This window comes from Paramisgurnus dabryanus, chromosome 9 (genome assembly GCF_030506205.2).
Source record: "Paramisgurnus dabryanus chromosome 9, PD_genome_1.1, whole genome shotgun sequence".
NCBI classification, from domain to species: domain Eukaryota; kingdom Metazoa; phylum Chordata; class Actinopteri; order Cypriniformes; family Cobitidae; genus Paramisgurnus; species Paramisgurnus dabryanus.
The window spans coordinates 24109742-24136901 of record NC_133345.1 but is presented as its reverse complement, the minus strand read 5'-3'; the positions used below and the strand labels follow the sequence as shown (position 1 = coordinate 24136901).

Sequence of the window (27160 nt, the reverse complement as noted above, 5' to 3'; positions counted from 1 at the left end):
TGGCTGCAGATCTGGCCTGGAGTCGTGTGCTGTCTGGGAACTGATTTTTAAGATTTAATTAAATAAAAAGCAGTAATATACACATTGTAAATGTGCACGTATGTACTGATATCTACTGTAGGCGTGAATAAATTACCTTGCTTATGTCTGGCTCAGATTTACTAGAGCACATGGTCTGTAGTTCTCGGATCAGATCAGTCTCATCATCCGAGTATAGAGAAAGTCCAACGGCAACTCCATCACAAAGTCTGTAAGAGCACATTGGCACAATAATGTTCATGATTATTGAGTAACACTGCCATCTGCTGGTATTACATGCTCATAGAGGACAAACCTTGCAGGATTGTTGCCGTTTGATATTTGGTGAACGTCTGGATTAGACCCTATGCAACAAAAATAAAAGATTTTGATTATTTATTAAATTTACATCTATCCAAAGTGACTTACAGTGCATTCAAGCTATACATTTTTATTAGTATGTTTTTCCCTGCTGGGTATCGATCCCACAACTGTTTGTGCACCTCTAGCTTAGTTGGTAGCGAATTGTGCTGGGAATGCAAAAGGTTGTGGAAATTTAGCTGTGAAAATGTAGCATTATTTCTTACCTTCTCTAGAAGAACAGCTAGCTTTTTTCCGTGGACTGGTGTTGGCTCGTCTCCACGCGCCACCATCGCGTCCTTTTCTGCCACCTTTTCTGTAGGAGGAGCCAATGGAGGAAAGAGGGAAACATCCTCCCTGGAACTCCGGTAACAGCCTGTCAATCTCTTAAAGGGATAACAAATTAGCTTGTTTCTAGAAAACAGCTGCTCATTTTAGTTAGTTACTCTAAAACATTGTCAATGGTGCTGTACCTTGTCTGGACAGAGGGCAGCATTGCAGCACGGCTTTATTCAGCAGAATATTAAGAGCTGCTCTGACCACAGCTCTCTGACCTGGACTCAAAGCTTTGCTGTTCGGAGACCGTCGCTGTGAGGGCAAACGCTTGGCTGTTACTCTCGATATAACAGCATCCTCCACACGTGGAACTATAACTGCATTCCAGAGCCTTGCCAACCATCTAAACAAATACAAAACAAAACAAAGTAAAGACAAATATAATGAGAATGAAAAAAAGAAGAATGATTTAAATGAATTTATTGTACTTGGGAATGGCCTCGGTCTGTTCTAGATGCACAGGGCAGGAGAGAAAGATGTAAGGGCCCAGCAAGGCCTCAGACGTCCCCAGACGAGAAAGGCAGGCATTTAGCTGGTGCCAAATTGAGCACACCCAGGAAAGAGCTTTCTGTATGGGCTCATCAGGTGTCCAGCACTGGCCCAGAGTCTAAAACATAGTTAACAACCCCATATGAATCCCACCAAAGTAAAAGTAAGACTAAAATCCAACCCATATTGTTATAAAGCCATAATAAAACATTTGCGCCATATGGAGCATTGCATAAACAGCGCAAAATGTTGGAGGTTCACACATACTAAGTCGAAATGTATAAATTTCTGAATATAAAGTTCAGATCTTAGTACTGAATGATTCAGCAATCACACCACACACTCTCTTCCATACTTTCTGTACTAAATTTAGAGCTGAACGGCTATTCTGGTTGTCGTTGGTCTTCCCTCTGGTTACCTTGTGGAGGAGTTTTCTTCGGAGATGACGTCCCAGCATGCCGTTGAGGGGTTCGGTGTCCCAGCGCAGCTGAACCCAGCGGAAATGCTGTTGTAATCGTAGCTCAGCCCCCTGTAGGCGTGGCTTGGCCAGCGTGCCAATCAAAAAACTCCCTTCCCGGAAGTAGTAAAGCCCATCCTGGCCTACCGATCAACGCAAGGAGAAATAAGTCACCCAACATGCATCCGAGAAGATCTCATGTGTCTTCTGCTGACAGTCCAGCATTGCACATGCATGTTAAGAATCTGAAGAGCTTTGTATATGAATGTATTTCAGTCTTACCATGGTTGAGCGAGTGGGAATAGACAGATCCTCGGTTCTCCAGGGCTTCACACAGGTCTCCCAGTATGTGGCTGAGAGAATGAGCTCTCTCTAGACCTTCCAGAACAACCACAACACAACACCCTGTCCCTTCTTCATGCAAAGGCAACAGGAACCCTGAAACATAACACAACGCAGTCAACAGCAGATTTCATTAAAGGAGGGGGGGGGGGGTCTAATAGTATTTCATGCATTCTGACTTATTAACACTGTTTAAGACAGTGGTCTCCAACATGGTGCCAGGCCGCCCGCATTAAGTCTGTGGGGTGCCCGCCAAAGCACATTTTATTAATACTGTAGCCTCAATTTTAACATTTATTTATTAAAAAATGTTTATATTAGCTTGGCTTCTGTTAAGTATGTGACATTTTAAACAATGATAAAACAGATCAACAAGTAAAATAAAATAAAATCAGCAATTAAAACAAAACGTTTTGATGAGACTACATAAAAATGTAGCCTTTCAAATTGTTTAATCCATTGTGGTAGCCCTTGCTTACAAAAAGGTTTCCCCTGGTTTAAGAGTTGGATTGCTCATGCTAAGCACAGGCAACGTGTCAAAAAACAGTTGGACTGAGTATTTCTGTTCTGTGCTCGAACAAGTTTCGGAAAGATTTTTTCGAACATGAAAGCTTCATACGTAACAATCTTGCTTTATTTCTTGTATGGGCAATTTCAGTGCAGGAAGTACAGTGGAAGTATTTAACCGGAATAGCGCACACACACACCAACCAAAAGCTGACACAAAATCAATGTCACCAAAGAAGTGTGTTGTTGTTTTTGAGGGAAATTTAAGCTTGTTCAACTTCCCAAAGAACCCAGCATTATGAAAATAATAGATGTAGTTTGTTGTGTGTGTGTGTTTGTTTAACGCCGGATTTCTTTGAAATGGGGCGGTCCCAACCGTGTAAGTAAATGTTCATCAAATGTCTGTGTTTTGTTGGCAATCGGCCTATGTGCATATAATGTAAACAACAAACATGTGGATGGATCATAAGTTATCCAGAGATAATGGGATAATGTTTTTTCCGCCCGCCGTACACCTCCATGAGATCGGGTTTATTCAGAAAGAATCAGTACAGCTGATGTGTCTTTTATAAATTTGATAAAACTAAAGACTCTTTGGATATATGAAAGATGTAATACTACTCTATAGGTACCCAAGATTAACATATGATAAACAGAAACAGCATGTGCTATGTGAGCTTTAAAGGACAAGTTCGGTATTTTAGACTTAAAGCCCTGTTTTCAGATTGTTTATGGTGAAATAGAATGGTTTTGACTGAAATTGCCCTGAGAATTTTCGCATGTTTGTGTTTCAGCTCAGACCTCTACAATGGGTTTAATGGTGCACTGGAACAATCCTTCCTAAAATGCATTAAACTTTCGTTTACAAAGACGTGAAACTCACCGAGTGGTCAGGGGTGTTCACTGATATGCTCACACAAAAATCGCTCCAAAAGACGCATTCCAACAGGTTTTATCGTAGTTTTTACCAACTCCATTGACTTGTATTAGATGTCCTGTGAGGTACGGTATTACTCCGCGCCGGGAACTTTGTTTCTATTCTTGCAATTGGCAAAGGCGGATTAGCGCCACCACCTGGGCTGGAGTGTCTATTATTCAAGCTCTAAGTGGAAGAATGTACGGATGTGAGGCGTTTGGAAAAATAGGTCCACAAGTTAACAACAAATGCTAAAACAGCTGTTGGAATGCGTCTTTTGGAGCGATTTTTGTGTGAGCATATCAGTGAACACCCCTGACCACTCGGTGAGTTTCACGTCTTTGTAAACGAAAGTTTAATGCATTTTAGGAAGGATTGTTCCAGGGCACCATTAAACCCATTGTAGAGGTCTGAGCTGAAACACAAACACGCGAAAATTCTCAGGGCAGCCGCAAATGTGGAAATTTCAGTCAAAACCATTCTATTTGACCATAAACAATCTGAAAACAGGGCTTTAAGTCTAAAATACCGAACTTGTCCTTTAAAATCTTAGGATTAATTTATTAATATAAAAAGTGACCCCCAAAAGAATTTAAACTAGGGCTGTAAAAAGAATAATCGCGATTAATCACATACAAAATAAAAGTTTGTGTTTGCATTATATATATATATATATGTGTGTGTGTGTGTGTGCGGCGGGGTAATTATCACGTTGGGGGGACCAATTGTCCCCACAAAGATAGGAATACCAGTATTTTTGTGAGGAAACAAGCTAATAAATCAAACAGAATGATGTTTCTTGAAAATCTAAGGTATCAGACAGTTTCCTGTGATGGTTGGGGTTAGGGAATGGGGCAGGTAAGGGGAATAGAATATACAGTTTGTACAGAATAAAATGCATTACGTCTATGGAATGTCCCCAAAAAACATGGAAACCAGAATGTGCGTGCGTGTGTGTGTGTGTGTGTACTGTGTGTATAGATTATGTATATATAAAGACACACACACATACATACATGAATTTAAGAAAAATAATATTTAGGTATACATTTTTAATTTATATTTATAATATATATATATATATATATATATATATATATATATATATATATATATATATATATATATATATATATATATATATATATATATATATATATATATATATATATATATATATATATGTGTATACACATTTAAATGCTTCTTAAATAAAAAACATTAATGTATGTATTTATTAAATTAGTTAATTAAATGCACACACACAAATTGTGCAAAAAAAAGAGTATTTTCTATGCGATTAATCGCAATAATTCTTTTGACAGCCCTAATTTGAACAGGTAAAAAGTCAAAGTTTTGCATTATTTAACATACTTACATATTTTGCTGACACTTTTATCCAAAGTGAGCATTTAAGGGTATACTTTCTATTCAAGTGTGTTTCCTAAGATTCGAACCCATGTCCTATGTGCTGCTAATGGAAGGCTTCACCAAATGGGCTATATATTATGAACACAGTACCACATGTGTCATTTACACCTATTTATCTAGAAAGATAAACATTTGAAAGAAAAAGTTAAGTTTCCCAAAAACGAATAATTTTTTTGGTCCGACATGATCCCCTGTGACGCATGACTGCTTTAAGCAAATGTTTCTACATGACTAAAAAAGCTCTTACCACAGTTGATGAAGATCTCCAGCAGGTGCTCTTTAGATAGATTCTCATCAATCTCCACCCTGACGACATCACAGCCAATTCCCTGTGCCTCCTGTCTGTGCTACAAACACACACACACAACAGGTGTATCAGCTACAACATAATTAATACAAATGTCCACGCGAGACTCTACTCGTGCTTAATGAACACTGATAAAGTTTTTCAAAGTCAACACTTTCATTTAATGTAGGTTAATATCAAATCATTCATCTAAATACACATTGTTTTTACATTACAGATGTAGAGTTAAAGAGACTTAAATACTGTTCCGTGTATAAGCAATTCTTTCTTTGCATCTAAAAAAATCCAGAGTAAGTTTCATAATCATATTTTCAGATTTAGGATCATTACAGTTTGATTTTACTTACTGATTTCAATTAATTTCAATCTTTGACTTAGTCAATAGTAAAGATATCAAATGTTCTTTACATTATAAAGAATGATTTTATGTAGAAAACAGTAAATCACTAAAAATTACTTTAGCTGGGTTTTTACAGACTGGTTCACATATCTTACATTTAATCCAAACAGTAAAGACTAATATTTCAAAGTACTTACCTTAATATACTGGGAGATCTGGTTGGCGATGTACTCCTGAAAGCTTCCCTCGAGCCCGTGGAAGATTACATTATAGTACTGTTCTACCTAAGCAAGGAGCGAAAAACATAAGCAATTTTGTTGCCGGTGCCAAATATTTTATTTACGCATGCTTTAATGCAGTCTCGATTACTCAAGTGCGTTTTGTAATCTCAAATGACTGCGTGTTGCCATGCATGTGATATTTAAAACCAAAAATAGTAAAGACTACTGTGCCAAATTGCCCTCTTGGAAAGACCATCACCAACATTTGTTGTATTTTGGTTGCTGGTCTTCAGCAGGGGATGTTGGTTTGATGGTGTCCCTACCATGTTTCCTAATTAGCTTAACTATTAGCAAGTCAACCAAACTAACCAATTAAAGTCAGAAACAACATTAACACCTAAAAAACCCTTAAAATTATATTTTCACCCAGTTTTCATCTAGTTTTTCTTTCTCAGAATCTAAAGATTAAAGTTACCCAGTAACAGAAACTGCAGTAGGAGTTTAGACAAACCAAAACTTAGAAGCGAGTGGGTTGGCTTACCAGGCGAACATAGTTCTGCAACAGCTGTAGAGGGACCAGAGAGTCATACGTCATCTCGTCCAGTGCAAACTCTGACAGGCCTGACAGAGAGCAAAATCATAACAGCTATGAGCCATAAATCAGACCTACACTCTATCAAAGAGCAAAATACACATGGGAGGCCATCAGAGATCAGGAAAGCTGTGTGAAATGGATTTGACCGAGGGGTTTCATGGGGTTGTTTTGAGGTGCAGTTGCATGAGATGGAATATTCTGGAGCACAGCTAAACACTGGGGTCATGTGATGACAGAAAGCACAGCATGGTTATTCATTAAAGCGTGAAAACTGCAGAATCTTTGTATCACAGGGGAAATAAATCTTTCTGCTTTACCGTGAAGAAACCCTGCTGAAAAGACCAACATAAATATCCAAGTTGGTATGCTGGTTGTTCCTGGTTTGGTATGGATGACCTAAAAATGTTTACTGGGAATGCTATCAACCATTTCTGGTGCATCTGATTGACCAAGGAAGTCTTGCAGGTTACGCTAGTTAGAAGCTTACAAACCAGCATCTAAGGCTACGTTTACACGGAAACGATCTGAAGAGAAAACGCAAAAGTGGCGTTGGATTATCACTTTTTATTTATTCCCATTTTGGGGGGGAAATCTGTGTGCATATGGTGACACAAAAGTGTGTGATATTCGATGTAGTATGCACTCCATGTGAAGCAATGACACACGACACCACCAAGTTCATGCGCCTGTGTACAACCTTATTCCTTGTTCTCCTAGGTCTCGTCCAAAGCCGTCTGGTTTAAAAGACTCAGACGAATTGGCACATCAACAATTTGATGGAGGTAATTAATAGGGATGTCCCGATCCAATCACGTGATCGGAAATCGGCCCCGATCACGTGGTTTCAGACTCGATCGGAATCGGACGTTACCTCCCGATCAGGACTCGGATACATATGCAGGGTTTAAAATCCATTAAGTTCTCGCTCTGCTCCGCGCCAGTGTACGCGCTGCGCTGGTGCGTGTGAACTGAAGAGATTAGGCTTGTTCGACTTCATCCGGCTGCTGGTTCTTGTGGTGCTGCATGACGTCAAAGTTCCGCGAGAACGATTTAAAAGCAAACTCCTCCGTATGATTTCGCGGATCACTCTCGCGGTAGTTTGACGTCACCCGGCTGTCGGTTGTTGCGGCGCCGCATGAAGTCGAACAAGCCTATTGACGTGCTTTCATTCATAGGCTTCACAGGAACCCACGACAAAACCGCGTTTTTACCGCTCATTTAAACGACGCGTTGATCGTTATTGTCAACATGTGCTCAGACGCAGTTCCGCGTCTCACTCAGAACCTCAAGAACGCGCATTCGCGCAGGATCATTTGACATTACTGTAGAGATGAGCGAGAGAGAGAGAAAGAGAGGTAAGAATGGTGCCCATGTCGAAAAAACCTAATAGAAGTCTAGAAACAAAGTATTAAAGTATGTATAGCCATGTCACTCATCTCATTACAAAATGTTAACTAGATAACTGGATACAACTGATTGTATAGTTTAATAAAATAATGTATTTTGATTATACAAATGAATCACGACCTAACTATAGGTATTTTATAACTAACTGCTGACCAGCTTAGGGAATCTATGGCTAATTTATAAGATATAATGCTGAATCAGTATGTTGTTTTTCTTGTTAATTGAGTCTATTTGGGTAGCCTATCTTATGCCTAGAATGAGTCAAAGAGGTTAAGTCTTATAACTTCATTCAAAGTTTGATCAATTGTGCATAATGACATGTGCACCAAATGCATATAGGGTGTCAGACTCATAGATTTGCATAATTTAAAGTTCAGGTTTTAAAGTTTGGGTCAACATGTGGCACAGCTTTAAAACTGAAACTTATAAAATACTATCAGAGATACAAAATGTCATTGAAGCACACCCAGTGGCTTTGCTTTCATCAGGATTAAACATGTTACCCCTCGAACCCTCCCTCCCAACAGAGCCTCCCCACAAAACAAACCCCAATTTAACCCATGAACATATATACTATATATTCATTATTTTTTAACACATCTGTAGTTATGCGCTGGCACAGAGTTAGACTCTTTTGACTCCACACAGAACCAGCAATGCGTGCGGCATGACATAAGGAACATCCTGGTTCTGTTTTTTCGCTCTTCTTTATTCTTTTTTATGTATTATAGAAGTATCGGATCGGGACTCGGTATCGGCAGATACTCAAAATCAAATGACTCGGACTCAGACTCAAGGGCAAAAAAACCTGATCGGGACATCCCTAGTAATTAATGCACCTTCTCTGATCAACTGCTGGAAAGACTCTTGTATATTTATCAGAGCTGCTATGGCAACTTGAAGGTCAGATGCATGGAAATAATCCGACATGTTTGTTTTTTATTTTCCTGAACTGGCGCATGCCTGTGACGTAAACACGTACGCGACGAGAGCCACCATGAGCAGACTTTTGCGTTTTACCCTTTAGATGGGAACGCGGCGGTAGAGCGTTTATAAGATTTCCACTCTGGAGGGTGGTTTCACTTTTTTGCGTTTTTAAGCCCCAAAAATGCTGTCACCGTGTAAACGAAAAGCACATCCGATAAAATATTTTTACGTTTTCACCCTCTCGTGTAAACAGGGCCTAAAATATGTGGAGCTACAAAAATGTACGGCATGTGGAAAATAATTTGTTTTTTGAACCATAAACCAAGCGAACACATTGTATTACACCAAATAATTTTTTTTTAGCAATGAAATAGGTGCGCTTTAAAAAACTATATTATTAATTTCTTGACATATGTATTTATTCCAAGTACTTCACTCCAAATGGCTGAAGTGCTCACCTTTAAGATGTATGGTGACACGTTGGCTCAGGCGTTTACGCACAAGGTCCCAAGGAGACTGAGACAACTCCTGTCCCAACAGCCAGACGGCATCACCTACAAAACACACACAGAGTACAATTCAACAAGAGGAAGATGCTTAGGATAAAGAAATACACTTGAGCCATCAGGATTTATGTACTCTGTTAAAGTGAAAGACACAGACAAGTAATCTTTAGTGACGGGTATTGTCAACTAGTATCTCATCTTGAGGGCCTTGAAAAAGGATCTTTATGTTTTTATCTCTCACAAATCCTCTTTAAGTATTTGCTGTCTGATGCTCTCTGTAGACCACATCACTTCAATCTCACAACAGCTCATAGTGTTCAGAAACAACTCGTCTAAAGGGAGTTGTAAACAAATAAAAGAGAAGTGGTGAAAGAAGGGGTGTAAATGAGCCAAAGAGACCTGTGGAGTGTGAAAGAGATGGGTGAGAACTTGGAGAAAGCTAGTTTATTTTCAGCAGCCCTGCATGACAACCCTAGGGTCAAGCCAAGCTCAATTAGGCCACCGTCCCACGTCCTTCCCTACTTGGCCCAGCAGGGCATTGGACAACACCCAGAAAAAGAGCCATTTAAAATTCACGTGCACTGGAGCCAGTGGCGGCACACCTAGCGAAGAATTCACATGAGTAAATAACAACACCCTAACGTTTGTAACTTTCCATATTTTAATCACAAATAATATCAATGGCAGTTGTATTTGATATATTCATACATATGAAGAGCTCAGCTGCAAAACCCTCTAAGAGTGTCTGACATGTTTTCTTGTAAATGAGACTCTTTATTGGATTCTGCCAACAATCTGGTATTTCTGAATGACCTGGGGTCGGGATTAAGCAAATTAGAAGAGATAGTATTTGATGAATGTATAATACGTGCCAAGAGCATTTGGTTATCATGATCTTATTTTTGACAGTGGTGGTGTTTTGCATCTCAGCTCCTCATATATTGGGCTATACAGGCTCTACACCCATCTCTTTTTTCGGCATCTATGACAACGGGTGTTTAAAATTGCTGAGGTGAGGAAATTAAAACTTTTAAGTGACCCAGGGGTTCACGAAGCATTGCAGCTGTTGTAGAGACTGGGGTCATCTAAGAATAGTCGGCAAAAACGTGTCAGTAGTCTACAGGTTGCTTAAAGTCGGCATGCATCGAAAGTTGCGATTGTCTTTATTTTCCTATCATGATGTATATCAGAATGAAATGGCTTCTAAAATGAGGGATCATTGGGTGTTGTTAACAAAACACAAGTTCCACATAGCCTCGACCCTCACACCATAACACGTGACAGGAAAGAAGTCATTTTGAGGGGGGTTGGAGGTTAACATTTTTTATAAAAAAAATATAAGGGGACATGAATAAAAAATTATGAAGTGCAGGGATAAATTATACGCCTTAAAAAATAAGAATTGTAAATTTGATTTCATAGGGGCAGTGATTAGACTAGTCCTAGACTAAAATAAATTTAAGAGCTGTCCAAACTGAAAACAACTTGCACTGACATATCATTAAATACATCAGTGCCCAGGTAATGTTTTTAGTAAGGCATGTTTGTTAAAACTAGTTATATTTTCTAATTAAACTAAGGTCTAGTCCTGGCTTAAGCTAATCCCTGTCCAGGGAAACCATCCCATAGTGACTAATGCCTATTGAACCTTAAAGGCGCAAAAGAGGATCTTTTTCGCCGACTGAGAATCCAAAAACGGTTACTGAGTTTTTTAAATGAGCGCATGCGTAAGAACAGCCTCCCTCCTTCACAGCTCATTTCTAGGGAACGCCTTCCAAAACTCGTGCATGGATATTTGAACACGAGTGTTTGTTTAACATCGGCATATGCTGTGTCGCGTGACTCGCGTCAGTGGATTCATTATGTGAAATGATGATAATAAACAAATAAGACGTTAAAACGTTAGATCAGTCGACGCTACTCCCATTTCAACTAGCATGTAGCAGACTGGTCACTGCCTTACAACTACAGTACAAGAACAACGTCAATATACTTGAATAACAGTACAACAATAATTATTCCCCAAAGAAAGAATAATCACTGTTGCCTGTCGGGAAGAATTTTGCAAATAAATTGCAGATTTCTGTTCGCAAAATATGCGGGCTTCATGATTTCATAATCTCTGCTTTTTTGTAGCAAAAAGTCATATATATCTTAGCAGAAAGTAGAAAAATGTTGTATTTACTTCACACATGCGCAGCAATGTCCCCTGTTGTCATGGGAATGTTAGAAAGTGACGTAATTACACGAAGTGAACATTAATGAAAACCTGCAAAAGCACCCAACAGTTTTTGCAAGTTGACGCAGTTTTTGCAAGTTCACGCAATTTTGGCAAATTCCCGCAATTTCATTGCATAAAAGTCCCGCATTTTTTAAGAAAACTTGCCGCAAGATCAAGGATTTTTGCCCGCAACAATAGGGTGACCATACGTGCCATTCTTCCCGGATGCGTCCTGGACAGGATTTCGGTGCGCTTTCCGGAAGTCGTATTTGTTGACCGCATACGCCATTCAGTTAAAAACATAAGACATTCAATCGTAGTTTCATTCTTACCTTTAAATGTAACGGTTGCTTTTCTGTAATAATAATAATAATCCTCTATGACGTATGTGGTCGACAAATACGACTTCTGGAAGATGAACCTGAAATCCTGGCCGAAGAATGGCACGTATGGTCACCCTACGCAACAATCGCTTAAAAACTCAGCATTTTTTTGGAAGGACTGTGTTTGAATACATAGTGCAGAGGCAACCATCATCGTGTCAAATACCATGCAATACCTGAACTGAAACACTTTAAATTGTCAATGTCATGAGTAAATTTCCAAATAATTTTTTATAAAAAAAACTAAATTATATTTCTCCCTAAATACCCAATGTGCACCCCATAAAAAGTGCAGAAATTTCTGCAATATGTGCAATCAATGTCCAAACAATAAGGGTACAAATGAAGTCCTAAAGGGGCGGTTCACATTTCGCGTCCAAAACCGCGCAGAAAAAGCGACCGTCGGTTGGTTCTTGTCACATGACCTGTGGTGGCATTCAGAAAAGTTGGAATGTTTTTAACTCGATGCGGTGCGGACACGCCTGAAAAAACGAGTGCGTCGCACTGCGTGCGTGTTGCAACTGTGTCGCTTCCATTATGAGCGTGCATACCGCGCACCTACATTTGAAATAACGAACTTGAGCTCGTAAAAAAACAAAATGAAACCACCCTAAGAATGTCTCCATAAGAGACTATCCATGAAGAATAAAGACAACAATGAAGGATTTAGAGGCCAAGTGGTTATGGATGTATTCACCTATAATCACAGAGGCGATACTGTCAGCAGACAGGCCCAAAGTTTCTGCTTTCTCCAGTCGTTCCTGCAGCTCCCAGCTCCCACAAACCAGCTGCAGGTGATTAGTCAACAGGTCACTCAAACTCCGGGAAAACTCCTCCCAGCCGATGTGACGCTGAATTGTGACTTTGCCAATGGTGCAGCTATCCTCCAGAAGATCCACGGGGCAAAGACGCTCCGGTGAATCCATCAGCACCTGTACAACCACTGTGTACCCGTCTAAAGCAGGACAGAAACCACAAGGTGGTGGTCAGTCAAGCTTCAACTTTATTATAGATTTTTCAAATATGGTGATCTTTACAAAGGCCACATGTACTATGGCTCTCTTAAACTATACTCACCCAGGTTCTCTAGCAGGTTTTTGCAGTCATCTGTGGCAACATCATGTATGGTGCGATTGCATTTGTCCCTCTTCTCCATGTCATGTTGACTGTGGTTACATAAAACCTCCAGGCATTTCTGAAAATGCATTAATTCATTGCGGAGTATGCAATGATTACAGTGTGAATTCCATGCATGCAATTGTCACCACTAAATATAAACACACTACAATTCAACACCTTTGTGTTTATGCATGACCTTAGATGTGTGTACATTACATAAATGCACTAGGTAAACATGACACCTTGTAGCCCCTGGATGCAGCAATGTGGGCAGCAGTCCAGCCATCCTGGTTACTGTGGTTGAGGACGTGGCTGGCATTGGTCACACTGAAGTGTGGGAGCTCTTGATCGGGGTCTCTTGGAGAGAAAGGGTGACCCAGTTCTGGATTAGGAGACGGGTGGTGAAGCAGGAGCTTTAGAGCGTTGACGTGACCTGAACTGACTGCAGCGTGTAGAGCGGTGCAGTTGTCCTATAAACAACACACATAATTAGTGCACTTAAAAGATCAGTCCATTTTCTTAAAAAAAATCAAGATAATTTACCCACCACCATGTCATCCAAAATTTTTATGTCTTTCTTTGTTTAGTCCAGAAGAAATTATGTTTTTTGAGGAAAACATTCCAGGATTTTTCTAATTTTAATGGACTAAATCTAATGGATCCCAACACTTAACAGTTTTAATGCAGTTTAAAATTGCAGTTTCAATGCCGTTTCAAAGGACTCTAAACAATCCCGAACGAGGCATAAGGGTCTTATCTAGCGAAACCATTGTCATTTTTGGCAAGAAAAAAAGCACTTTTAAACCACAACTTCTCTTCTTCCACTGGCTGTGTGACAAGCCAGCACAACCTCATTTAATTGTGTAATGACGTGGAAAGATCACGCGTTACATATATGAAACGCACATTTGCGGACCATTTTAAACCATAAACTGACACAAAGACATTAATTAGTATCATTCAACATACAACAACGTTGAAACGGTCCTCTTTCTCCACACTTGTAAACACTGGGGTGGAGTTTCGCATACGTCATCCGTGACCTCTTGACTGCATTACGCAATTACGTGAGGTCGCGCTGGCGCATCACAGGACTGGAGGAAGACTGAAGTTGTTTAAAAGTGCATATTTTGTATTTTTCTTGCCAAAAATGACAATCGTTTCACTAGATAAGACCCTTATGCCTCATTTAAGATCGTTTAGAGTCCTTTTGAAACTGCAATTTTAAACTGCATTAAAACTGTTAAGTGTTGGGGTCCATTAAAATGAGAAAAATCCTGGAATGTTTTCCTCAAAAAACATAATTTCTTCTGGACTGAACAAAGAAAGACATCAACATTTTGAATGACATGGTGGTGAGTAAATTATCTGGAGTTTTTTTTATTTTTATTGACTAATCCTTTAATGGAATAGTTTACACAAATTCATGCCATCCTAGATGTATATGACTTTTTTTCATCAGTTAATGCCCTAAAGTTGCCTTCTGAACATATCAAAGCTATGACAATTGTCTGTGAAAAATCTAATAAATTATTTTAAGTGCACGCAAACTTATAATGAAAAATCCACACAAGATGAGCCAATCAACAAATATAGTATTAAGCATCTTAATTTAAACAATAAGAAATCCCTGAATATTTTTGGGCAAGTAAATTAGGACAAACTCACAAATACGGAGCATAATTAAGTGTTACTAAAATAGGGCGCCATAATTACATACTGAGCAACATGGAGACAGCAACATGCCGCCACTCAATTGGTAAAGTAACCATGGAGATGAATAGAGGGGGCAGTGTTTCCTATCGAGTACATAGATGCAGAATATAATTGACATTTTAGAGACAGTTCGTGCCTGAGAACTCACAGTCGTGACATGTGAACGATCTGCTCCTGCGTCCAACAAGACTTTCACACAGTCGACGTGTCCCTGCTCACAGGCCAGAAAGAGAGGGGTCCGTCCACCAGAACACTCTCTCTCCACATCAGCTCCACACTCGACAAGAGCTCTCACACTCCTAGCAATGCGATATCAGTTGCGAATGTTACCAACGGATAGACCCTACTATTACTTGTATTGTAAATACAATTAAATTATTATAAAAAATAAAACTGCACAGAAACTCCTTTGTGATCTATAATGCCACATTAGCAAAGCCGGCTAAGGTGGAAACTCACCCATGGTGACCGTTTTCTGCGGCAGCATGTAATGGTGTAAATCCTGTTTCATCGACAACATCAGCATATGCCCCTGAAGTCAGCAGCAGATTTAAGCAGTCTGTAGAAGAGTTGTCAATGGAAACATTAAAATTAATATAGATTTTGTTAATAAAAATAACACGTTTACCGAAAAACACGTCAAAACTTAACACCGGGCTAAAGCCGTCTTTCCACTGCAAACGACATTTGGAAACGATTGTCGGAGTTTGCCCCCTAGTGGCAGTCGTAATGAAGTTTCAGTTTAATCCTAACATGGAAAAGAAGCTCATTCCAGCGAAAGAGGCTTCATTCTAATATTTACCATAGTGGAATAAATAAATGAATGCAAATGAATGAAAAAATAAAACAGCTATGCAAATATGACAAAGACTGACCATTTTTTTTGGAAAGAACATATGGAGACAAGTATAACGTATACATATTACATTAATAATGTATTACTTATTAATAATCAATAGTTTTTTTAAAGGATTCAAGTGTTAAATATTTAAATTTACGTATCAGCAGATGGTTGGGACCTCACGCTAGAGGTCTTCTTTGGTCTGAAGAAATGTACCCGACCCTAAATGACCCGCATCACTTTATACCCGAACCCACGTGCATAAATTTTTTTTTAAACGAAAGACCCGAACCGAGACAAAGAAGAGAAAATTAGACCCGAGTCTGAAGCGAACCAGTGGCATTTTTTTTTACCCGAATGTAAACGGCACAGACGTGTGTGCAGTGTGGAGCCCTGCACGCAGCAGCCAGATAGAAAGAAACCCTGCTGGTCTTGCAACCAATTTGGCGAGCTGCTCCATTTGTTTGAAGATGACACCCAGGTAACCGCTACATTGACTGACATGTCTGTCTCAACGAAAATTAACCTACCCCCAGCCACACAATGTCGCAAGTGCTCTTGGCAAACAGAGGAGAGGTTTGAAAAGGACATTGAGAGAGGTTGGGTTTTCGGGTCCGTTCGGCAAAAACACATTCATTTTTAATTACCCGAGACCTGATGCCGCTAATATTATACCCGACCCGTGTCCGAGTCACACATGAAACTTTTAGACCCGAACCGGCCTCGGGTTTTCGGATCTAAGTGGACCCGTGAAGACCTCTACCTCACGCAGCCCCTTTGCGACTCTCCATAGGGAATGAATGACTTCCGGTTTATCGGCCGTCGTTTGTCGTGTGCAGTGGAAAGGCAGCTTTAGACAGCCAACGAACCGAAAAGCACCAAAAGGCTAGCTTGCTGGGAAGTTTTATTTCTTTTTATGCATACAAATGCTAAACTTCACAGCACATACCTGTGTGTCCATTATGAGCAGCAGAGATCAAGGCAGAGGTTAATTCATGTTGGTGGTGATGAATATCCAATAGTGGATCTTGGTTAAGCAGCATAGACAATAAAGTGACATTTCCCTGGGAAGCAGCTTGGAGGAGAAGGGTTTGCCCGTCATCCAGGGGGACGGGGTCACCACAGGTTAGCGAGGGAACTATGGAGGGACACCAGCCTGGGAGGGTTCAAGCAACAGCAGTAACTAGTGAGGCAGGGTGCTTTCGTTGTGTCAAAATGGGAATCAAAACATTAACCCAGAGGAATGACTCTATTTGTTATTCATAGAAATTATTTTGGCTGTTGCCAGTGGAACAGTGGTGACCGGGGCAAGTATTTTGTAATTATCCTCTAGGGAGAAGTATAAATACAATTTGTGATCCAGAGAAAATGCAAACTATTCCAAATTCAGTCAAAACAAAGGGTAAATGTTTATGTAAAGCACACATTTTGCCACAACAGAAGTTAATTATTCTAGAGAGTGTGTATGCAATCCACACCCGCCTCTAGCCTACTAAACAAATCATTTCATCTGTTTAAGGTCAGGCTAATGACAAAAAAGTCAAATTACAGAAAATACCGGATAATTCAAACAAAATCAAGCAGCAGTCTGTTTAAGGCACATAAATTAAAGTCATGCATCATAAAACGTAAAATGTCAGTCAAACCAAAAACATTCAGAACATGGAGCATTAGTAAGATGGCAACTACAGCACAGAAACAAATGAAATGCAACAAAGCAATGAGTAAACTTTATGCATAAACAGAATTTGCATAAACAGAATCTGTTTGTGGAAGTAACTACTCTAGTATCTGAGTGCTAATGCTAATGCTAACGCTAATGCCAATGTTTGTCTCCAGGGATTCTCTATATTTACTTGTTAGTGGAGGGGCTGAAGTGAGAGAGACAGAAAAAGAAATCGAGACTGTTTCATTGAGGTCCAGTGGAATGCGTAAGAATATTGGGTGTCTTTTCTGGGTTAAAATGGGCGGCAGAGAGAGCAGATGAGCCTCATAGAACTGCCATGGCCGAGTGGCTGCAGAGAAAAGGAGAAAAGTGCTAATTTTTAGAAATTCTGAGACATTAGTGATGATGACAGTTTGCTACTGACGTCTCTCAGAGCTACCGTGTGGATTAGTCTCTAGTGACAACGAGACGGAAGATTCTGGTGGAATACTTGCTCGGCTTTCACTGGTGATTACAACTGTCTTTCTCCGGTGCTCTCAAAGAGCTATGGAGAAGCCTGCAGAGACAGGGTGGTATTTCAAAATGTGAGAGATCACTAAAGCTTCTGACACTGTTTCCAAGACCATAACTGTAATTGGAGCTGCCGCATATGTTCGGCTTAACCGCTAATGTCTCTTAAAAAAGAATGACTCTGCATAACCTAAACACTGTCTAAGCTCAAAGCTTTCACCTTTAGCCATTCATAGCCATTCATATTCCCCAAACAAAGTAGTATCCCAATTGTAGATGTAATGCTACTGTGCATGAATGCATAGAGACGTGTATAAAAATCACAAGTGCAATCACAACAAATACAATCGTAATTAGTTAATTGTCCAGGAACTTCCAAAAAAAAAAAAACATGGGAATGAAACACTTGTACTGTAGGTGCAGGGAACAGTAATACATTCACAGGTTCATTGATTTTCTCTAGGTAAAACAGAGTCTCAGATGGTGGTATGAAGACAGTGAAGTGGTTTTAGAGATATTGTGGGAAGCAGGTTAATGGTGAAACACAGGAGAACCATGCTTTAGGTGAATTGGAGAAAAGGGAGAGAGCAGCCTCTGGCATCAGCTTCAGAATAGAGTGGGTTACAGGAAAGACCCTTAGAGATTCACTTTATCATGTGGGTCAATATGTCCACCAATCTGGACCTAAAAGTGCTTTGGTGGACTTGAATAACTGCCCTGATATGGGTAGGTGCGATCAAAAATCTTACAAATGTTGGTTATCGTTCTTTATATACATCAGCTTACATCATGTAAAGCCCTACAACTTCAGGGAACCCTAAAGAACTAAATGTACTGAAGTCTATGTTCTCCTCGACTATGACTTACTGAGGAATGCATCAAGAATGAAAAAGAATGGGAGTAGAGAGGAGAAGCATTGAAACAAAGGGTGAAACCTTTTACCTGATGCTGCTGCCAGGGGGCTGCCCGGGTGCTGGGAGCTATGGGACGAAACACTAGCAGGGTTTATGGATGGGCTACTGAAAATGGTAACTGTAGTGGAAGAGGTGGTGACAGGGGGACACTCCAAACATGCTGTTGATGGCTGTGGCCCCCATGGCCAGCCAGTGCAGGAAGCACCCACCTGTGACGCAGTCAAGGCTGGGACAGTACCTCCCAAATCTAAGGAAGGTTTTGGCGGAAGCTGAGGGGTGGGAGTTGATTTGGCAAGGCCCAGCCCCACCCCTGTTCCTGGGGGCCTGTTGGTTTCACCCACTACTTTCATTGGTGGGTGAGGAGGGGATGGTGTCTGGGACAGTCCTGGTTTTTTTGGTGGGATCGGGGGTGGGTTACCCCTATCGATGCGGGCAACTGTTGGTGATTTAAGGCCTATCTGAGTGTGACCTAAACGCCCAGAAAAAGGCCCCCCTTCCGATGCAGAGTGTGGCAGACCAGGCCGAAGGGTTGCAGGGGGTCCCCCTGCAGGTGGACTCGTGAAGCGTGAAAGAACCTGTGTGACTGTGTGACGTGCCTGTTGCTTGGCTACAAAGTTATCTCGATTTGTAGGAGAGAGGTCCCGTGAAGGAGGGCTCTGGTTTGCTGTTCCATTTTGGTCCTGCTCTGAGGCCGAGGGTTGGAATTTGTAACGGGCTGCCTGGACGCGGGGGCTGACTCCAGTTGGCAACGTTGCGGATACACCAGGTGAGTGTGAGCCATGTAGAATTGTTTGGCCCTCTCCTCCATTTTCTGCCTGAGAGCTCCCGTGGTGTAGTCCCCGTCCAGTACTCGAGGACTTGGGAAGGTTCATATTAACATAGTTGCTACCTGTTGGCTTCACAGGGATGGTGAGTGGTACCTTCTTAGCCACTTCATTTTCCAGCGGTAGGTCTGTCTGAGAGGAGACAGATTTGCAAATAGCTGCCTCAGTGCCCACGGCCACAGTTGCCATAGACTTGGGTTTAATCGGGACAGGTGTAGGTCCCGGAGTAACAGGCAGTGGTGTGGTGTCTCTGCATTGCTCAGTTCTTAGCTGCTCCACCTGTTGGCGAAGACTCTCGCTTTCAGCCCGTAGCTCTGCAGCTCGAGTCTCCTCGCGGCTAAGCCTGGCACGTAGCTGCTCTCGCTCTGTGTCAAACTCGGCTAGCTGCTTCTCCATCTCTGCCTCCATCTGTTGGCTACGTCGGCGCTCGGATGCTAGCTCCTCTTCCAGTCGCCCCATCGAACGGCCGTCCTGCTCCGTGCGCGACGAGAGCTCCTCAAAGCGCTGGTTTTCTTCAACCACGCGGGCAGCTAGCTGCTTGCATTCATGCACCAGTGACATTACCACATGCTTGTTTTTCTCTCGCTCATCCTTTAGCTGAGCCGACAGCTTCCTGTGCTCCTGCTCCAGGCTCTGCAGCTGCAGTTTCTCCATCTCAAGCTAGACACAGCGGCAGCAAAGTAAATGTGAGACTCGGATATAACGGCAAGATAAGCAGAAAACACAAACAAGATAGAAAATTTATCTTAATATAAAATGACAATTACATTTTAAAATTAGGTGCAATGAAAGATGAAGAGCCTGAAAGATATTAACAACTAAACAACATTCTTACCGAAGAGGTTAATGAAAATGAGTATGTGCTTTTGGGCTTAAAGTGTCAGATGCAAAGGAGCTTAGATGCAAACATCGCTAAACACCATCTCCGTCAAAAAGGAGAAAATGAATTTTCTTTCCGGCAAGCATTATATGTTTATCAAATACTTTCTGTTCAAATCAGCTTAATCCTGGCCTCAGGCCATTCAGAAATACCGGTTTATTGGCAAAACCAATTAAGAGTCTAATAAAAAAAGTGTTATCTTACAAGAACATGCCAGACACACTTAGAGGGTTTTGCATTTGAGCTCTTCATATGTAGTATACAACTATCTGTGTGTATAACGTATCCTTTAAAAAGCACTGAAGCCACTGAGATGGTGGGCACACTTGATATCTGGCCTGCAGAAGTGTTTAAGTGCTGTGCAGTGATGGGTCAGAAGTCACCTGGAACAAGCATGCCTGTGGGTGTTGTTAAAAATCAAGGACAGTTTATATATCATGTAGCTCGTACACCCTGTAACACTAACTTATATTGAGTGATACAAATGTCTGGATGTGTTTGGCAGAGCGTTTTCAAGCTTAGCGTCCATTTCTCTCCTTCTCTAACACCTTTTCTTCTGCCATTGCTTCCAATGTCTAGGGATCTCTGTTTTTAAGCCAGGAGTGCCCTTGTAACTCTGTCCTTAACACTGCTTTTAAAATGTATTTATTTATTTGTGATTGTTTTTTATCATATTATATGATATGACCACTATGAGATACTAAGTAAAAATAGAGGCAAACTGTGCAGTGTTCCAAATTCTTATGCCAGACTGTATGATCTGGTACGTACGATCTAATCTTAGTACCTGATGATCTTAAGAAATGAAGATCGACAAACAACAAAATCTTGGCCAAATTATACAGCATGCACTTCGCTTCACTATGCTTATTCTTTTATTACTGCCTGTAAGTTAGAATCTAGATTTGGCTTTAGTTTAGAAGTCTCGATTTTGTGTTAGCATCCGTGCCAGAACTGCAAAGACGGTACAGAAATTTCCAAATACATTACTACGCACTAAAAAACACAGATACACCCAAAAACATGGACTGGTAAACACACTTAAGTGATATTCCTCAAATAACTACCGTGGGATATGTCAGCAAACATCTGACAGCCGATTAACACTACTATAATCCTAAAAACGTGGACTAACTTCATATGTGTAAGTGCCATTGGAATATTTTAAAGCACAAAATCCTTTCTGTAGTTGTACCGTTAAAAACACATGAACATAAAATGCATAGAAATGAAGTTCTTACCCTCTTTTGTCTGCTCTCAGTGGCTGACAGCTGGGCTGACATCCTCTCCTGCATCTTGCGGCAGTGAGCCATAACAGCTTCCAGCACAGTGATGGGATTTGCACTTACAGGCCTGCGGTCTTTCGCCCCCGTTCCCGACTCAAAGTCTCTCTGCAGGGCGAGAAACGGGTCTGTCAGACTGAACTGCCCGTACCTCTCCTGCAGGAACACCTCTTTCCTTCGAGCCTGTAAAAACAAGTATGGAGTATTTTACTGATATTGTCATTTTACTGTGCATGTGAACACAATAAAAGTCAATAAATACACAAAACCTAAAAGTTAGTAGCTAATTGGAATGGAAAAGTGGCACCCATGGGATGCTGGTAAATCAATGGAGCAATTACAACACATTACAGTCTATCCCTTGATGATGCCTGTACTGTACAGTAAATGGAGAGAGCTTTATATGCAAGTCTTCACATCTTATTTGTGACATTTTGGGAATCTGTCATAGAAAATCTTCTAGTGAGGTGCACAGACCCATTTAATTCACCCTATTAATTAGGGTGAACATTATTTATAAAAGAAGCATCTGTACATAGACATTCACAGACCTCATAATACAACCTGATTTTCATTAGGCTTTTATGTTTAGGTTCAGTAATTTCACTTTCATGGCAATGAAAAGGTTATCAATCAGTAATTTTTAATGCCTTATTTTCACAAATGTTACTTTAGTTGTTTCATTGGTATTTTTAAAAATGTATTTAGCTGCAAACCCCTCTAATTGCATGCAAGTTTTTTCAACTAATATCAAAATTTATTTTTTGATGGAGGTGTAGTTGCATTTGCGTTACTATATTGTATGAGTGAAACAGTATTTTACTGTAAAGTAAAGCACAGATACAGATACAGACACATAACAACCATTAGAAAAAAACTGAGTGGTTCCTTGTTTTGGAAATTATAAAGAATGATGCTATGCTTGGATGCAATACAAAAAATATGACTTTAAAGGGATAGTTTACCCAAAAATAAAAATTCTGTTATCATTTTCTCACCCCCATGTGGTTTTAAACTTGTATCTGTTACTTTATTTTGTTAAACACAAAAGAAGATATTTTGATAAATGATGGTAAGCACACAGCTAACGGTAGGAAAAACAAATACTATGGAAGATAATGGGTGCCGTGTTAACTGTCAACCCAATCTCACGGAAATTCGTGTTATAGCCATGAAACATTTGATTAATTTATTTGTGTCATTGACACAATTTTCCACTGTTTTACGTGCCACTGGAGCACGGATATCTTTTTCGTGTCACCCAGCACGAATTTCTATAAATATTTTTTTGAGTCTGTGGCACGACTTTATTTATCGTGTCATTTTATATTTAGTTTTCTCACAGTTTTTTCCTATATTTTTATAATTGTCGCTAGGGGTTGGAGTTAGAATCACTTTCTGCCACATCCCAACCCAAAACCCAACTTTAACCCCAACTCGAGAATAGTTTTAAAAGCGGAAGAAAAACATGTAGAAACCAATGCATAAAATTACATCCTAACGCAAACTCCGAATCTAACCCTAACCCTTAGCGACAATGATTTAAAAATAGAAAAAAACAATGAGAAAAAAAAATAAAATGACACGATAAAGAAAGTCGTGCCACAGACATGGAAAAAATTTATAGAAATTCCAATAGTAGCACAAAAAACAGTGGTTAACCTAATATTTCATATTTCATGAATGTTTAATGCGCTTATCATTATTTCTCAAAATATCCTTATATTAATAAACTCATAGAGGTTTAGAACAAAATGTAAAACTTTAACCATTTTTGGCTGAACTATCCCTTTGAAACGATTTAAAGACCAAGTATATGTCTCTGCCTGATTGCATAGGCAGTGAATTAAATAAACCTACAAGGGCTTAGCAGCAATCAGCCTATAGCTAGTGCTTATAGTCTGCCTCTTAGCAAATCACTACAACCTACTAAGGCCCACTTTTCAAACAGTTTCTTTGCTCCATGCATCTTCTGCGAGAAAAATTCTGTTGACCACAAATGCAGTAAAACAATTTCAAGAGCATACTGTAAGTGAATCTGTCCAAGTGAAGCACGCTCCAGTGTCATGCAACCCACTGGGTTGATCTACAGGCCCCATCTGCCCAGCAAGAGCAATGCTGTATGAACACGCAGCTCAAATAGGTGAGATAATTTTTTCAAAGTTTGCACTCTGCATGGTGTCCCTATTTAAAGCAGCAAGTACAGTGTTAAGAGCACAAAGCATCCCAGTGGCTAATGCCCTCCGAGTGTTAGTGTCTGACTCGATGAAGGCTGTAATCAACCGGCAGAAGTACAAACACTGAAATGGATAACTCTCATTGTGATCGGTTTACTTCTGCCGTGTATCACAGCTTTCAAGGGCATAAAAGTTCTCTAAGTGAGTTGCTTTCAGTCCACTTAACTTGGACAAATGATCAGTGCTGGACTAAAAAGAAACCAGGCTTATTTCATTATAAGCGCACTCTGCCATATAAGATGGATGGAAAAATTGGAGGCAGACACAGATCAAAGGAACTTTCATGGACGGATATAGTTTCATATAGACTGATGGGCAGTGCGCCAAAAAGGTAATGCCGCAAAAATAGCGTAAAACAAGATAAACTATTCTGTGACTTTAGCCCTGTGGCATGCCATGGCTTACAATTTCTCCAAATGGAATAATGTCTTCTTAACACTCTTAATGGTAACTGCATAAATTATGCAGGAAACACAGCATAAACACATCTAAAGAAGAGACAACAGACCAACAACTGTTAAAAGTTTGTAAACACTGCAAAGTCTAGAGGAAAAGAGAGCGAGGGAGGAGGGGGTTGATAGAAGTGCACAAGTGAGATCTAAAGAGATGGCAGTCTGGAGGCGAGAGAAATGTCTGTGTGTCATTTCAAATAGAGAATGAAGGCTTTTGAGATGCTCTGCCATCTGGCACTTTCCTCCAGACTTTCACAAATCTCTTTTATAATCACTGAGACTGTTGTCGTCCCTCCTCTTCCATATGCACAACTTTATCTGTCTGTCAAAAGGAGCGACGTCCAAAAACGTATACTACTATGTGATATCAAGAATAAAAATGATCCTGTTTCAAGTAAAATGTGAGGTTGAGGTGGAAAATAGTCCTAAATCAGCACAGAAAAGAATAACTCATGTTGGAAACTGTCAAGGAAAAACAAAAAGAATCCTTTTCTCCATGAAACAGTATGTCTCTTTTTACTATTTTGGCTGGGTCTAGAGGCAGACTAGGACAGAAAAACTAGTTTAAACTACTCTGCCAGGTCTTAAGCTTAAATAATGCAGAAATGTAAAGCACACAGGAGTCCTGTTGGAGTTCAGGCCGGTCTTTGATATTATTAGCATTAACCTTTACAGGCACGCGCTGGCCGAGCGAGGGGTTTCTAGGCAAACGTCCAAAGGGTAAGAGACCCTGAAAATAAAGAGAGCAAGACAAAGACTGTTTATAAATATCAAATTATATATATTTTCCCTATGCCTAATTATTTGTAGTGGATTTTTGTAGTAATGTCTTGCAATATACTTTTAAATCTAGAGCAACAATGGCTGAAATGATGGTTCCTTTTAAGTAGAGCTGCAACGACTAATCGATAAAAATCGATGATGACATTAATTTGTTAAACTGTTGTTGTGTTTTCATAAAAATGAACCACAAGCATCTGTTTTAAAGTAAGGGTGAAATCCAGTAGGGATCGACCGATATTGATTTTTTCAGTGCCGATGCCGTTACCGATTTTTGTTTCATCAGCCTTAGCCGATGACCGATACAGGCTGCCGATTTTCTTCAGCCGATATTTGTAGCCGATACTGCTCCTGCACGATGATGCCAAATGTTAAAAGTCTCAATTTTAAAAAAGTAACATTTATTAAAAACTATATTTAACAAATAGTAAAAACAGATGAAGGTGCTATGAAACCATGAACTGCGCTCTCCACAATGACAAGGAACTATCAGCAAATTATATGATTTCTAGCACTTTACTACTACAAATATATATAGGGGTGGTTTCCGGGACAGGAATTATCTTAAACTAGGTCTAGAGCTTAGTTTAATTAGGAAATATAGCTAGTTTTAACAAACACGCCTTACTAAAAACATTATTTGTGTCCATTTTGAGGCAAAACACAGGGCACTGATGTATTTTAAGATATGTTAAAAAGAGATGTTATTAGTTTGGACAGTTCTTACTTTTATTTTAGTCTAGGAGTAGTCTAATCCCTGTCAGTGAAACCGCCCCATAGAGATGAGAAATAAAAACCTGCTTTGTTCAGCTATGATCAGCTGTTAGGCCGAGCTTTTGATGTTGTCATGGAAAGGTTGGTTGTTTTTAGTCACATGACCTGCAATCGCTTGCGGCTTCCAGCACTCTGTCTGTAAATAATGCAGGAAAAAAAAGGGCGAACACGGCAGCCACATATCGCCCGATGCAGATACACATAAAACTCGCAAATATCGGCCCGATATATCGGCCAGCCGATATATCAGTCTATCACTAAAATTCAGATTTTTATTACTGTAACAACACATGTATAGCACCACTATCATATTATAATGGCTTATTTGTTTGTTAATAACAAATAATCTTAATATTCATCAAGGTCTAAAGCTACAGATTAAAATTAGTTTATTAATCTGTGGAAAAATTCTCAACACATCCCTGAAGACTTAATTCATTTTGTTAATTGATATTTTGACATTTAAAGATGTTTAAAAGCTGCACAAACTTTTTTATTTAGGGCTTAAAATATCTAAATCAAAAATATTATATTAGTAAAACTCTGTAGTAGTGTGTGGCTTTTACACTTTTAAAAGTACACTTCTACATGGGAATACCCTAATTTAGTGCCTTATTTATGTGAAAACAACTAATTGAGTAAATATTTATATTTTATCCCATTAGTCGATTAATCGAAAAAATAATCGCCTGATAAATTAATTATGAAACTAATCATCAGTTGCAGCCCTACTTTTAAGCCATTTCAGAGATTTAATATCATTAAATTTCAAGATATAACTTTAAACTTTATTAATTTTCCATAAATGTTGTACTAAATTACATTAAAAATGATATCAGAGGTCGATACTATAGCGGGTAGTGCTCGAGGTAATTGATTTTACAGATCCCGTCCCGCTCTCTAAACTTTCCTGTCCTCTCCTTATATTGAATCTAGAGCAACAATGAATGTTTGTTTGAAATGAGGGCTCATTTAAAAGGCATTTCAGAGATATTCAATATCAAGATATAATTTTATATTTTTTCACTACATCAACAAGCCCTATTATCTGCCATTTCCAAAGTACTTTGAAATTACTATAGCAGATTTTGGGGTCTTTCTCATTTGCCATTCCTTTTGGAAGTGGTGAGCCATTAAGTAAAATTCTCTAAATGTGATTTCAAGACCAGAAGAGGTTAACCCATGAGTAAGGCTTTTGTGTGGGAGAAAGTGTTTTTTACTGCTTCTGTTTGAGTGTGCGTCCAGACTCTCACAAGGGGCCTTTTAATTAGATCAACACAGAGCTGACTTTGTGGGCCAAGGACTTCCGAAGCTTCTGTCTCCTTATCTGAATGCAAGATGGAAAGGCATTAGGTTAATGGAGAGGAAAAGAGGACCGGAGAACCTTTGATCCTCAGTGTT

General features: G+C 39.8%; 1 protein-coding gene across 1 annotated transcript in view; it reads right to left on the bottom strand.

The window, feature by feature from the left end:
* cttnbp2 (cortactin binding protein 2) overlaps nt 1-27160 on the bottom strand; it is a 48830-nt gene that overhangs the window by 2064 nt on the left and 19606 nt on the right. The window contains exons 3-21 of the mRNA XM_065279027.2: nt 21475-21699; nt 18558-20013; nt 16389-16595; nt 15058-15157; nt 14747-14897; nt 13125-13352; nt 12841-12958; nt 12461-12718; nt 9112-9207; nt 6266-6345; nt 5701-5787; nt 5104-5203; nt 1943-2098; nt 1622-1803; nt 1143-1321; nt 852-1057; nt 606-764; nt 335-383; nt 137-248 (exon numbers count right to left, since the gene is read on the bottom strand). Coding sequence (XP_065135099.2) covers nt 137-248; nt 335-383; nt 606-764; nt 852-1057; nt 1143-1321; nt 1622-1803; nt 1943-2098; nt 5104-5203; nt 5701-5787; nt 6266-6345; nt 9112-9207; nt 12461-12718; nt 12841-12958; nt 13125-13352; nt 14747-14897; nt 15058-15157; nt 16389-16595; nt 18558-20013; nt 21475-21699 — 4149 coding nt within the window. The remainder of the gene's footprint in view (nt 1-136; nt 249-334; nt 384-605; nt 765-851; nt 1058-1142; nt 1322-1621; nt 1804-1942; nt 2099-5103; nt 5204-5700; nt 5788-6265; nt 6346-9111; nt 9208-12460; nt 12719-12840; nt 12959-13124; nt 13353-14746; nt 14898-15057; nt 15158-16388; nt 16596-18557; nt 20014-21474; nt 21700-27160) is intronic.